The sequence below is a fragment of the Serinus canaria genome, chromosome 10 (assembly GCF_022539315.1).
Source record: "Serinus canaria isolate serCan28SL12 chromosome 10, serCan2020, whole genome shotgun sequence".
NCBI classification, from domain to species: Eukaryota; Metazoa; Chordata; class Aves; order Passeriformes; family Fringillidae; genus Serinus; species Serinus canaria.
Window position 1 is genome coordinate 15,630,544 of NC_066324.1, and position 15,844 is coordinate 15,646,387.

Sequence of the window (15,844 nt, forward strand, 5' to 3'; positions counted from 1 at the left end):
TAATAGGCAGGGACATTGATATAGTGGTTCATTTATTCTGGCTTCATATGATATCACTTAAACGATTGGTTAAAGTCAAAACTTCTTTTTGTGCCTGATCTGGTCTCCCTGAATTCAGTGGCATTTTTGTTTAAAGTAGTAGCGTGTTTAAAATTACTAAAATTTGGGGATAGATGAATCAGTTTTAGAAATTATCTGTTAAACTTGAGAAGACAAGTAAGCAGTTCTGCTGAGGCAAAATTAATTATCGTTTTTACTGCTTTTGGATGAACATTCCTTGTGTACTGTGTAAACATACCCCAGAGAACGTTAGTGGAGCTGGTGACCAAAACCCAAGCAAGCATAAAACTTCAAGAAAGCAGTCCACCCCCCGCCCCCCCCGCAACCAACCCCAGACATTACTTACTGACATCACAGGAAAACACCCAAGCTTTGAGGTGCTAGGGCTAAACATACCAGATACATGTGGGTAAAATTAAAGAACTGAAGTAATTTATGCTGAGGAGTGGATGACCTTCAACAAGCAAACAAAATTTTACCTTTCCACAGCTGTGAAGTCCCCAGTTCATGCTGCACCTTGGCTGTTGCAGCACTGGCTGTCAAAGTGCCCCAGGCCAACTGCACCTTTCTGGCAGAGGTTGCCCTCCTGTGACATGTGGTGCAGAGCAGAAAGTTGGCTCCTTCTCCTCTACCACAGTTTCCAGCCTGACTTGCCAGAACCAGCCTACAGCTGTGGCAATTTAAATTAAATGACTACATTATTAGGTTAATGAGTAAAAGCTGTCTTTGCTGCTTCTAGTATGGAAGCAGTAACAGAACAAGGGCTCCTCATAGCCCCTCCTAAATTGGAGACAATGAATCAAAACCTTTTGGATGCCTTTGAAATTAAGACTGACATGTAGAAAATCTGTGTGTAGTTTTCAGTTCTGCTCCTTTCATGACCTTGGCCCAAGAAGATCACAATCTACTCTGTGGTTCCTTATTACCTCAATTTACAAACAAACAGTGTAGGCTATAAATTCTTCTGTGCAGGATGATTTAAGCTGTTAGTTTTGCACAGTGAAGCCTTGGCTTTCTCTGGAGCTATTTAATGTTACTGTAGCTTCAACCAACAATGCCAAACTATTGATTTAGGGGTCATAGGGATCATTTAAATTCAGTGTTAATAATATTTGTTCAGCTTTACTCTGTGTATGAACCCCACAAATGAGGAATACTCCCAAGTCCTTGAAACCCCTTCTGTGAATATCCTTTGGAATATTTAAGCCTTTCAATTTACTTTGCATAGAGCTGCATATGTAAGCTCTGCAATTAATGAGATCTGAGAATGGGGATGTCTCCATCAAATGCTGTTTCTTGTAAGGTTTACACCTAAGTGCTTGCAGAGACCTAATTTTCATTTGCGGGTATCAGTTCTCTCACAGACATGGAGTGGATCTCAAATTCTACAGAAACGGGAGACAAGGAATGCTGTTAAAAGTGCAGCATTTTGCAGTCAAGTGTCCTCATAGAAAATTCAATCAGTCCTACTTACTGGCTAGAATATTTGGAAGGAGGAGATTTTTCCTGAAAACAAGACTGAAAATCTTTTGCCTCACTGCTGCTCACTCTAGGTAAGCAAAAATCAGTGCAGATTTGGCTAGAGGTGAATTTTGTTAGATTCATGGTCACATGAAATGTGAAAAGCACTGTCACACAGGACAATGGTGGGGCATCATAAGCACCATTAGGAAATAAAAAGGCAGTAAGAGACGCACCTGTTGTGTACCACAGTTGTCAGTTTATCCCTCAGGCATGCAAAAGACTTGAGCAAACCAGAAAGAACCTCATGTAATGGAGCAATCTAGAATATTGGCCTCAATTTCCAGTGCATTTACAAACTGCTATTACTAACTATGACTCATCAAGATTAAAAAAGGAAAATAATATAGTCAGGGCTGTTGTCAAATCAGTATTTAATGTTACTTTTTGTATTTGCTGTGATAAGCAGTAAAATTTGCACGCTCCTTGATAAATCATTGTTTAGCAATGTCTAGAGGGTCCAGTAAATGGTTTGAAATTGCCACAATGTAATAAATGGTTATTTGATAATGAATGAAATTGTTTGAAAATACTGTTAAAATGTCAAGTTTTAACATCTAGAACATTAGTCAAAAGGAGTGCAAACATGGAAACCATAGTGACACTATAAATATACTGCAACAAATGCATTTATTTGTACAGGGCAAATAGTAGGTGCTGTATACAAACTAGTATAAATTGATATATGAAGTTAATTTCAATCTGTAGAAGTAATTGCATTGGTTTAACTTATTTAACTCTCCTTACAATAATATTTATAGCAGAGCGAGAAAGTAAAGAAATAAATTATGATAAATAGATAAAATACATAGGAAATGGGAATTGTTTTCCAGTTTAATTATGCTGTCACATAAAATTATCACAGAAATACACTATGCCAACAAGAGGAATACATTAAAATCCCATTATGCTGTGCAGAATTGGCTGGTTTGTGTTGCTGTTTATTCCAGAAACAGCTTTTCATCTTTTCAACTACCATGAAATTTACACTTTGTAAAAAATAAAGTGGAGCAGAAAGGACAATAAAGGTTGTGCCAGCTGATCACTGACCTGTAGAACAAAGGTGGGAAGCAAGGTGGTCACATCTTTCTCTTTAAGAATAAATGTGCCCACCAGCAAAATTTGAAGGAAAAAAAATACCCATTCAAAACAATTAATTTTCATTCTTTTTTTCCTCAGACACAATTCCAGTTGGAGAGTTTTCCATGGCTATAGTCTCCATATAATGTGTTCACATATTGTGGTCATGGGGCATTGCTATCTGTAGTAAGAGCAGGACCAACAAGCGGTCAAAACATTATAGTAAAAAAATATTTGTGTTCTTCTTCCACACCAGATAGTTGTGGTTTCCAACTGAAGTTTATGCTATCATTTCTTTTCATCATGCATTACTATGTGTAGTAATTTTTGTCTTTTTGCTTTCAAGCAACAAAATCACAGCCAAAAAAATACATGTATTTCTTTGAAGGCAGCTTGGTTTTTCTTCTCTACTTTTTTTCCAGAACATCTGAAGCTTAGTTCAATTGAAAAAGCTATCAGCTATTTTGTAGGTAAAGAATACTATAACACTGTAGTTAATGCTAATAATATGCTGCATTATTTTGACATCTCAGTGATATAATAAATCTTGCTGGTTTTTTAAATTTGCAACTTCCAAATCTGAGTGATTAATTTGGAATTGGTGCTCTACTTCATTTAAAAAAACCAAAAAGTATTACTCTTTAGGATTCCAGTTAATATCTGGAAAATATATTCTTCAGAGATAGCTAATTCAGAGGAAATTTTTAATAGATACTTCCTTAATTTTTTAATTTTATTTTTTTTAAACATGCCAGATCAGAGGCACACTAAATCTTTAGCCTCTGATTGATGAGTTTGATCAATGGAAAAGCAATACCCTAAGTAGAAGGGAAATCTCCAGCATATGAAATATGGGAAGAAAATACTATGTGCAAAACCCAGAAGATAAGGCAGCTTTCTGGATAAGATGAGATTAAGTCATCCAAGATACTCCTAGTACTTACTATACCTGTGTAAATTAAATGAATGGACTAACTCCAAAACTTTATGCCAGCTCCTTAAAATTATGTGTATGTGGCAAGAATAATTTTTTAAAGCTGTCTATTGCTATAAAAGAATGGCTATAACTAAAGTAAGCTATCATTAGGCTTTGGAAAGGATCATTTATTATACTTCAAAATGGCATGTTATTTACAGTTCTTATTAAAAAAAATTGAATGTGGAATGCATTCAAATTTCAACAAAGTTGTAATACTGTTAACTTGCCTTCTGACAGTAGCAAATTGTATTTTGGCTCACAGGAATGATTTATAGCCTTTACCCTATCAGATAAGCATTTCAAAAGGACAACATCAATGCACTTTTACACACCTTTTTGGGATGAAATGCTGTTCAAGCTAATAATTATTAGTAATAAACATTAGAAGTATCACTGTAATGAACAAATAACTGTTAGAAAGACACACACATAGAGTAAAAAGACCTAATTATGTCCATCAGATTGAATTATCAACTATTTTGCTTTATGCAGGACAATATTTATCATCAAAACCATGCAGAAATACTCAACAATAATGTCCTAAATTCGGAGTGCTTCTGTCCTTTGCACTTCCTCCTGAATTATGGCCTCTTGCATTCCAGTGTGTCCTCAGTGGGATCAGTAGAAACACAGCACAAGCAGAATTCAGGACCTTAGGCTGCACATAAGACTGAAAATCAGTAGCTTCCAGGAGTAGATGGAGGTTTCATTTGAAATTCCAGTAGTGGCAGTTCCATGCCTCTTCAATGGCATAACAGAAGTAATGATTGACTTTAAAAGCATTTTCTAAGGTCTGTATTTGTCACCTTCCTATGGCAGGCTATTGATGCTTCTTTCCATCCTATGTTATATACTCATACCTTCAGCAAGAGCACCAAGGTCCTCTTGTCTTTGAACATACTCCTCTCAAAACACAATTAAACAGAGGTAAAAAACCTCTTTCTCTTGCTAGTTTTTTTCATTTTCTAGAAAATTAAATTACCTATGTAGAGAATCAAGAATTCTGTAAAAAAAGGCGCTGTGGTGGTTGTGGTATTTTAGTTTTGAAAAATCAGGACATTTTAAAGTGGCAAGTGTTGTTATAACAGAACAAACAACCCAAAATAAAACTATCTTCAGAAGTCTGGTAGAGAACTGAATCACCAAAACTGAGGAACTTGTTTTTCCCAGAACAGTCCCTCCACACTATCACTAAGGCAGCATATGGAATTCCTCTATGTTTCTTCAGCATGAACCAGAAGTTGCACTCAGATCTCCAATGGTTGTGTGTCCTGGACTTGAAGTGTTTTTACCAAACCTAGCAGAGAGTAAAAGAGCCAGGTGCTTCAGAAAGTGTCAGTGTGCTGGAAAACTGAAGGGTTTTTACCACAAGTAATTGGGGACACCTCTTGGGCAAATAGGGCCCAAAGTCATCCCACAGAAAGGCCTCAGCTGAATGTAACATCTACTGGAGTAAGCCAGTCAGAAGTAGAAGGGTCTGGCTGTGCTTCCACTCCCTGGCTGTGAAGGCCAAGGCAGTTCTGAGGATTTGCTGTGGCGCTGTTGGGAAGGCCAGACAGGTTATGCCACTTTGATGAGCATTTTCAGCAAGGTCCCTCTGCCAGCCTCTTGTCTCCTGGTTTGTCAGCTGTGCAGTGATTCAGGTACAGATGAGCCACTAACCTAAGATGTTCAATGGATTCTGGGGAAAGTTCAGCTGTGAGGAATTTTACACATGCCAGGTCAGATCTTCCTTTGAGCTAATGGAGCTGTAAATATGAATTGTTCCTGTAGGTTCTGTCTGTAGAAAATTCTATTCACTTTCAAGGTTCAGCCAGATAAATGACTCAGGTACAGACATTTAGATCATGTGATTTCACCAAAGTGCAGGAAAAAAAATTCCATCTCTATTTGAAATTTTCAGCATTATATAACCATATACATACACATACATTTACATAATATACACATACAAAATAATGCCAATTTTGACAGCTTCACTAGGTTATTATTTCATTTGAATAGCAAAGCAGCAAACAGGATCCTTAACAAAAGGAAAAATCTGATTCCATTGCTAAAATCTAAAGCAAATTTAGTGTTTCATACTACTTGTGAATAACTGCTAACTGAAAATATGAATCTATTTATATTATTGAGCAGGTGACCACTCAGTGCTTAATAGGAACTAGCAATTAGTGTATGTAAATCAACCAAGACAGCAGCATCTCAGTGGTTGTTCTGCATAGAGGAATAAGTTAATTTGTTGGAGTACATGTTTCCAGTGCAGATTTTAAAAAGTCACGTATTCTACTGCTGAAAACCTCAATACCTATAACATTTGTTGTGCATTTTATGATTATTCTTAATGCCCTTGCAAACACATATAATAAAATGCTAACAAACCATCATCCACTATTTAATTATGTTTATCTAGATAGATAAAGTTGAGGTTGGGGAAGCCTGTGGTAAAAATATTGTTTCCCACTTGGCAAACAGAGACTACATTTACAGCTTAATTATTCCTTGTAATGCTGTAAGAGAAATCTTCCTGTTAATCATACTCAGGAGCAGAGTTGATTAAAAATAGTTGTGGGTGGGGTTTTTCTGTTTGTTTTTTTTTTTTTTGGTGTTCTTTTTTTTGGAGAGAGGTTTAAAAAGTATGTTGACTCACAGTTAAGTCCATCTCCCCTCCAGTAGGGGATTTAAATGTTTGTGAAGCTTCATTGGCAGCTACACAGGGAGCTTCTCTCAGAATGATGAAACACCTTCTATAAGACAAGACAAATATCTGGAAAAATTAATGCTATATCGCCTTCAGAAATTGTGCCTATGGAAAATATCAGAATAATTTGTCTTAATTAAGAGAAATACTTCTATGTTTCAGCAACCAAATACAAGAAAAATAGAGGTCAGTTCTAGAAAACCACTAACTTCCTACAGATTATTTGTGTGCACAGTGATGGCCACACGATTAAAGACTGCAGTTTACATTTATTTTTATTTTTCAGCGCTCCATTTGGAATGTTTTAATAGTGTTTTTTCAAAGCCAAATCTATGCTAATTGCCATGGACCACTAGACATTAAAAGGAAAAATCAGAAATTGTGTCTTGTAGCACAGTTGACTCTCATTGCAAAGATAGCCTAGGAAGTGATTGCTGAGAATCATCAACCAACCTTCATCATTTATTCTTCAGCAGGGACTGCAGAAGCATTCAGTGCGGTGAATGTATTAAAACCAATCACACTGGGTTTGTGGAGTAACTGATGGAAATAACTCCTTTTAATGCTGCAGCTGATGATCTCCATAGGCATAAGATATATCAGTCACTGCATTTGCAATGGACAGCTTGGCAAAAGAGCACTGGCATATCTGTCTTGGCTCCAGCCAGCTGTGATTTGATTAATTTCTGTGTTAATTAGATAACAAATTCCTATCTTCTGCAAGTTTGGAAGTAGAGATGATGAAAACTTATTCCCAGAGTACCTTCCAGTCTTGGCATAAAGTCTGCCTTAGCTGCATGAACACAAAAAACATCATATAATTTTAAAGGGTGTCTGAACACTGGATATGCAGTGCAGTAATAAAATACTTTTTCTTTCCCACCCCCCACCCCCGCCATCTCCCATATGGGAATAAGCTGTAGTTTGTTAAGCCCTGGTAAGAAAAATAATAAAAATATACTTTATTTACAAGTATACTGTACATATAGTATGTTTTTATTTATCAACTTATATCTTCACTGAAAATCTGTTCAGTGAAGATATAAGTAGAAAAAGCTTAATTCAGAATCCCATACACAATATTGCTAAAATCCCATTTATCAGCCTAACTACAATGCTGCAATAATAATTTTTGCATGGATTTGAACTTTTACTACCAGATCATTTATGTAAACTTAGTAATTTACTACATGACCATTTGCTTTCAATTTTCTGGGCATCGGTGTAGTTCTTGGGTAGCCTATTATGAAATGTTAAACAATTACATTAGGAGTTTAAACAATTAGATTAGTAGTTACAGAATTATGTTAATAGGTCTTGAGGGTATATTTGGGTTGGAAAAGACTATACTTTGAGAAAACAGCTGAAAAAGTTTTTGGTTTTTTCTTGAAAAAGAAGTTGTGAGAAACAAAGCAAATATTTATTTCCATGGGTCTCTACAGATCACTAGGCTGCAATGAAGAATATGTAACAGAAAAGAAGTAATGATTGATACTGACCAGTCACACCAAGGTCGTTACACAAAAGGCTGTGACTTGTTTTCTGACATAATGCCAGGAAAAAAATTGGCATAAATGAAAGTACAGTGATTTAAAAAGTGCTTTTAAAGACTTTGAAAGATTTGTGTTTCCTTCATGAGAATTTATTTTATCAGTGTAAAACAAATCATACTGATCCCTATCCACATCAAGGAAACTTTTTACTTCTCATTAAATCATTATAAAAATGTAGAAGCTTTTAAATTTCTTTTCAGCTAGAGACATCCGAAATAAGACCTGCTTTGATTATCCAAATTATTTTAATGTGCTTTAAAAAAAAAATAACAGAAAAACAAGGAAAAGCAAAATCTGAAAAATGAGCTTTTAGGAGAACTGGTTATGGTACTGGATGATAGTACACATGTAAAAAAGATAAATAAAAATAAATAACATTAATGGTAACCATGCCCCATAAGGACTTGAAGCTTTTGAAACTCAATCTAAGGTGTACTACTGCAAAACACAGAAGCGATTTCATAGCCTTTCAAGCATTGCTACAAGAGAGCCAACTCTCAGCAAGACAGGAAGTATCAAACTCATTACTGATCATATGATCCCTTCAGGTCAGTGCCTTTCCACACACTGATCAAATACTGAGCAGAAGAACAGTCAGAATTGGCCAGTAAATCTGTAACAGAATATTCAGAAACCTGGAACGTAATGTTTTTTAAACTTGATTAGGAAAGGAAGAAGAGTTCAAAAATCTTTAAAATGTTTTTCTTTCTCTGAAGGAACTTAATATGCTAAATGAGGAAAACACAAAACTTTAATATGTTAGTTTGAAAAGCTGAGCCTATATTCCCCAAATCAAATCGGTCTGCAGACATAGCCTATCTTATTTAAGACATGAGAATGATAATTAGGGTCACTCTGAGGAAAGCTCTTAATCACAGCTTACAATAGCTGATTGCTTGAAATACCTGCCTAAGCACTTCCCTGCAAGGGCCTTCCCCTTAACTGAATGTTAACATGTGATGATCTCATGGAAAGACTCTGAATAATTTCATGCCTAGTTATAGTTCAGACAACATGAACTCTCACTTCTTACTCAGTTTTCACATGTAAAGGATTTCATTGAACTATGGGATTCTGGTAATAGTGGGAATTTTTCAGCTGATGACATTTGTACAAAGAGGTTATGAAGCATCATTCAGTGATGTCTGCAGTACCTGTCTTAAAAAGGGCTGCACAAGCCCTGAATATTAGAGCATCTTCTTTAAAAGGAAATCAGATATTAGGAAAGAAATTTTAGAATATGTGAATATAGACTAGTTAATACCATCTAAGAAGAGAAAAAAGCTTTTTAATATTTCAGAGTCTCATAAAAAGTCTCCTGGCAGATTTAAAAGGTAAAATCTGGTATGTTTATACTGACTCTTGGGACCTGGATCAACATTGAGCAAATATAAACAGCTATAGTATGAATATTACAGTTTCTGAGTTTAACTTACTCATTGACTGCAACAGCTACAAAAAGACCTGGTGAAACAACACTAGCAAAGGTTAACATTGAAAGCCTGATGTACAATCAACTTATCAACAGCATCCGCCTTCAGTTATAGACATTGCCTGTTGTTTTTCCACTTTTGTCTTTACCCAGACCAATCTTCTATTAATTTAATTGATATTTGACAATTTAAACACAAAATAAAACTTTAGGATTAAGCCATTGCTCTGATAAATCCTACTAAATTAAACTAAAACAGTTTTGTTATTCTAGATCTGGATTAAAGGCTCCAACAAGAAAGAGCAGCTTGATGCTTCAGTTTAACCTTAGGCCTACAGCCATAATTTTGTTGAATTTAAAACTGGACACTGCATTGTACTCTAAAACCCAAAGCCCATTTTACTTAGAGTGTAAGTATTACACATGGCTTTTTCAAATTCTGGGCTAATTGCACTGCTGTTACATGAAATGCATGTAGGCCGTATTTTTACATTTTCTTAATCTGTGTAATGGTAATGCTGAATAATAGTATGAGAGCAGAAGCTGGTATAATGGGAACCTTCTCATTTTTATAACATGAATGGTTATAAAACATTTATTAAAAATGCTGTGGAAAGACTTGGCAAATTTAATGTCTAATGTCAAGCTACAGGAATGAAAGGTATAATCCAATATTTGCAAATATGAAGTCCTTAGCAGTAAGCATAAGTGAAAACTTAAATATCATTATCAGAAAAAATATGGTAATAATTTTTTGTCTAAGTCTACAGTAAAACTTTAGTTCTGTAAGTCTAGAATGTCTCTCTTGGCAAGGTCTTGTCTCAGTCCTTTGCTCCTGAGACAAAAGTTCCTGTTATCACCCAAACATTACAGATATTTCTTAGGCAGAACATGGAATGCTGAGATTTCCTTACCTTTGCAAGTGATTTATATGTGAGCAGGATGAACAGAATACAGTGAATAGGGTGAACACGGTGTTGTTTATAAACTGGAATTTTTGATCTTGCCACAGCTCCACACTAAAGACCAAATGGAAATGGGCACTTCAGGTAGCAGCAAATTTAGAATCAAGGGGGGGGAATATGCGTTTGAGTGATTTGCACAAAACCTAACAGAGAAAAAATGCCCCATCACTGCTGAATGAATATTCCATCAAAACTGCTGCCACATTCTGTTCTACTGAGATTAACTTTACCTGCTGAATGCTGTGAAATTTATTTCAGTGGCCTATGACCACCATATATCAGCATCCGACCCCTATCTATATAAAACAATAAGCATGATCTTAAGGCTGTCTTAAAGGCTGTCTGAGAGATGTATATTTACTGACATGTAACCTGACTAAAGCCAAACATCATTACCCCTGTGACTGATTGGAGGGCAGTCATAGCTTAACAGTTTTATTTCCCTTCTACAGCTGAGCTCCTTGACCACACTGGCTGAGCTGACATGGAATTTCAAGTCTTGTTACCAGCTCAATGGTTCTCTTATTTAGAAAAAAAAAGGAGGGAGGGGGAAGGGAATGCAGGGAAGGCTGGAAAAGAAAAAGAAAAGGCACATCTTCGTTTAGGTTCTCCATCTTGATCATTGCTGATGGGCTATCAATAATTTCAACTTGGTTAAGCAGCTGGCTGAAGGTTAAATAAATTCTGCCTGTTGTTTGCATGAATCATACCTGAATTCAAAAATTTTAATTTGAAGCAAATTTCTTTTTGGTTGCTCCTTAGGAAGTTCTTATAGAGTCCAAAATTGGCTAGAGAAGTTATTTTTGTGGAGGAGCACAAGAACAATATTAAAGTCAGTGGGGCAAAGCAACTACACTTTGAAATCTTTAAAAGGAAATGTAAAGGTATGATAAAAGTCTCATATATGTATATAAACACTCTCCAGTTGAGATGAGAACAACAGGACCAGAGGTCATCAGTAATCTTCCAGAGAAAAGGAATTTGGCCAATGGCTTTAACAGATCATTAAAATCTAAGAGCTGTCTACTGATTCATGAATGAGTCATGATTGTAAGAGAAAATGAAGTGGCTATGCCATTTTGCCTGCACTGGGCTCAATTGTCTTGTGCACTACTATTTTGACAGCCAGAGAGTTATTTACAGCATGCACAGCTATCTACACGTCTCAGCCAATGTGAGTACTAACACTCTGTTCATAATGTATTCTGTAGACTCAGCATTCCTCTTATTTGCATCAGCATTATTGTTTATTTAAGTATTTACTTATTGGGAGTATTCCTGTTCTATTTTAGTAACAGAACTCCAAGCCCAATATGAATCAAATACACATGCTCTCACATTTAGCTGTAGTAGGGTGATTTTAGAGCAAACACATTCCTTGTTACTGAGACACAAGGAAATGCACACTGAAATTTGTCTAAAATAATCAGAATAGTTAGTGACTTAAATAGCAGGTGGTGTCCTGTTAAAGGAGGAGAATTATGTTTATAGCTGCTCTGCCTCATACAGGTTTATGTGTATAGTCTACTTTTACACAAGGGTTGCTTTTTTCCTAATCAAATTATCTGCATTTTCAGTAGTTTGCTACTGAAAGGCAGAGAAGTGATTTAGAGAGAGAAGTCAGATTCGGGTCACAAAAGGGCTGCCAGAGAAGGACGTGGAGAGAGAAGGGAAATGGGTTCAAGCTGAAAGGGGGCAGGGTTAGAGTAGATATCAGGAAGAAATTCTCCCTGTGAGGGTAATGAGGCCCTGGCACAGGTTGCCCAGAGATGCCCCATCCCTGGAAGTGTTCAAGGCCTTGTTGGGTGGGACTCAGAGCAATCTGGTCTCCTTTCCCTCCTCTGAACTACCATTTCTAACTGTACAAATGGCATCATGCATGAAACTGTAGTTTTTCCAGCCTACATGTGCTTACTCACTGAAGTCTAAAATGACATCATTTCTGCCATTTGATTTGTCTTACAGTGAGAAACAGAGAGGGGATCCAGCCTTCTCTTGTAAGCTTTCCATGGGGCTTCTCAAAGCACCATCTGGATCATTAACCTCCTGTTTCTTCCCTGGAGGGCAACATACCCACATCACACCAGAGGACTTGGAGTCACCGGCTCCTCCTTTTGACCTTCAAGTGAGGGACTTGCAGATGTAATAGTCACCCTAACTCAGATGCAGACTGCCTCCAAAACAGCATTTTATAGCACAGCTTGCCCTCTAGCTTAACATTTTGTAGCTCCTGCTTCCCAATCCTACATAATGAAGCATTTCAGGGATTACCAACTACATGGCTGGTGTGCTTCATTAGTTTTAAGACAAGGACACTTCTTTGGCTGTGCTTTGTCCTCACACTTCTGGGAACTTTAAGAAACAGAAGGAAGAGGATGCCCCTCCTCAAAGAGCTGCGCGAGTTAAATAGAAATCCCAGGAGTATCTTACTCTCCCTCTTTAACAAAAAGCTTGATATGGATATCTTCCTTCAAATTACTTTGGGTGAGTTAGAGTCATAGAAGAGTTTGGGTTGGAGAAGACATTCATAGATCTAGCCCAACACCCCTCCAAGTGAACTGGGTTATCTTCTACCAGATCAGGTTGCTCAGAGCCCCATCCAACTTGATCTTGAATGTTTCCAGGGATGGGGCATCTACTACCTCTCTGATAAATGTGCTCTGGTTCTTCACCATCCTCATCATAAAGAATTTCTTCCATATATCAGGCCTGAATCAACCCTCTTTTAGTTTAAAACCATTATGCTTACTAAACTTTAAATTAGGAAAAAATAATTTCCACTATAAAAATAATTCATAAGTTCAATCTAAAACTGCTAGTTGTTCATCACTGTCATTAATGTATCTGTCAATAGCTAAGAAAATACTGTCCTAATAAAACACTGGGCTGCAATCAGCTATTAATATAATTCAGTAACTTGGCAAAAGCCAAGTGAAGGTTGTTCACATATTTTTACAAGTTACAGACCCACAGCAGCAATCTCACAACAAGGATATTAACTGGAATAAAGTTATAAAACATTTTATGGAAGCAAAAAGTACACACAATTATTTTTTATTAACAAACTCTTAACCTTAGAAATTTCAGTGCTCATATTCAAATGCCCCTGGTCAGCTTACCCCAGAGCTGGCCGTGTTCCTTCTCTTAAGTCCAGTGGACTTGTGCCAGGAATGATTAAAGTAGGACAGTGAAAACAATTGAAAATTTGGAATGTGAAATAGGTCTAATACCAATTGCCTCTGCTGGTTGCCATGAAGGGAGGGGGGAGAAAAAGAAAAATGTCACAGTCTTCAAAGTTTCATAAAGACACATCTGTGAGTTCTCAGTTCTTTGCAAAGCTTCTGCAAAAGCATCAGGTTTGGGGTTTTTTTAAACCCTTTAAGGAATTAAAAGCCAAGTATTGTTATCATATGTCAGTTCCATACTGACTAAACATAAATTCATTGATTATGTTACAGAGATGCTGGAATTACTATCAGTTTTTAGGACACTGTATGTGCGTGTAAGTATATGCACACTATATATATATATATATATATATATATAGTGTGCATATATATAACTTTTCTAACTGAATGCTATTTCTTTGGGTGTTCACACCAGATAAAAACTTTTAAAGGCTATTAGCAGGAAAAAAAAAGGTACATTAAATACTTTTTTTATTTCCCCTGGCAGACGTTCTTTGCCAGGGAAGATGCTCTGAGTCTCACCTACCGCAAAATTAGCAATGCATTCCACATGTAAAGAAAACTGTTAACCTAGAAGTCAAAAATCAGATTTATTGCAAGAAAGAAGAAACCCTGTTTCTCCATCAAATTCCATTTTTCTCTAACAGTCTCTCAGTTGTTAGTTTGATAATGGCTGCTTGATTCTGCAGTCAGTTAACTGGGGATCTTCCAAGCCACATTGTGTTCATCTGATGGTAGAATTTATCTCCACAGGCAACAAATTTGGGGACCAGAATTTATCCACCAAGAGATTTACTTCCACTGAAGGGTAAATTAAGGTGGATTTGTAATGTCTTTGTTTATCCTAAAAAATTAAATATATTGAAAGAAGTTGAAAGCAGATTTAATTTAAAAGAAAAGTAATGCCAATATATAAACAGCAGCAGATCTCATCCAGAATATGTCACATAAATATCATACTATCAAACAAGAAATGTAAATTATCATACATACTCTATAATTGAAAAGTGTATTATACATTAGTGAAGTCACCCATTTATCTAATCATAATCAGTTCCAATAAAATCTCATTTAGGAAAGTTGAATGTAGTTCAGGGTGGATGGTTATGAGGATATCAGTCATGTGAGTATGCACCGAAACAGTTTTGAAAGATAGTTCGTATACACAGAAATCCAATTATTGCCTACCTCATCTGAAAGGAACTTCCTCTGATAAGGGCTAAAACTGTGGCATTCAGAACTACCATAGAAGTAAAGCAAGTATACTGAGCAATGGCTTTAAATATTTAAAAAAAATCTTTGCTCCAACAAGACATTTGCTAGAAGTCAATACGAGAATAACATGGTGTTTTTTCATGGTTTTTTTTAATGTAAGAGAGGCTTTAAAAGCAGAGGAAAAACCCTGAGATGTCATTTGAAAGTTCTGATGATTTACAACAGATTGGATCCAAACCTTTCATAAGTGGTTATAAATCCAACCTTTCAGCAGTAGAAGTTCTAATTTACCAAACATCTGCAAGTCTGTTGCAAAAGGTGCTGAAGTGCAACAATTTTCTATCTGCTGCTCTTCTGCTGTAGCATTTTAGGAAAAAACATCTCCAGACAGGAGAAATAAGTGGTTTTATTGAGCTTTTTGACATAAAACCCAACAAAACAGACTAATTTTGCTATTCATAAATTGCAAATGAATTATGGAAATATTTGCTATCTTGATTTCAATAACAATGCTGGTGACTTAATCCACCAGTAAGGTAATCTGAATAGAATGTATGTCATGACTGCAGCAGAAGAAGCAGTTCATGGTGAATATGTGATTTGGTACCATGAGCCTCTTCTGAAGTTAGCATAAATGGGTTTTTTTATTCCGTTTCTCCATTTGTTGTGCAAAGCTACTCATCTTATTAGTTGCATTAATTTATCTTTACCTATGGATTATTTATTACACACCTATCACTCTTCCAACATTGCTACCTCAGCTACACTGATTTTATCTCTTCTGCATGCTCCAAAATTCAAACTTTCTCAAGAGCTGGTCCCCACTTCATTGTGGATGCTCACATATGTACATAAGGACAGCAATATTTACATGCAGATATATTCAAACCATTTGTGAAAGGGACAACAGCATAGAGAGCTACAACCCAAATATCTACATGGTCTTTGTTAAAATAGGTTACAAGAAGATAGATAACAAACTTGAGAAAAAGAATATATATCCTCTTGAATTTTTTTTGTACTTACTATGCTCCTGGTATCAGTACCCACCAATATCCATCAAATACTGTGATTCCACCATATTTCTTATCTTGTGGTTTCTTCACAAAATCCAGTGGATTCTGAACAAAGGGGCTTCTTCAGAAACCCA

General features: G+C 36.2%; 1 protein-coding gene across 1 annotated transcript in view; it reads right to left on the reverse strand.

Annotated features, from left to right (window-relative positions):
* Nucleotides 1-2,192: 2,192 nt before the first annotated feature.
* The window catches only part of ANXA2 (annexin A2), a 257,244-nt gene continuing 243,592 nt past the window's right edge, over nucleotides 2,193-15,844 (reverse strand). Inside the window, exon 13 of the mRNA XM_050978625.1 lies at nucleotides 2,193-6,730. Within this exon, the coding sequence (XP_050834582.1) occupies nucleotides 6,701-6,730 (30 nt within the window). The 3' untranslated portion in view covers nucleotides 2,193-6,700. The remainder of the gene's footprint in view (nucleotides 6,731-15,844) is intronic.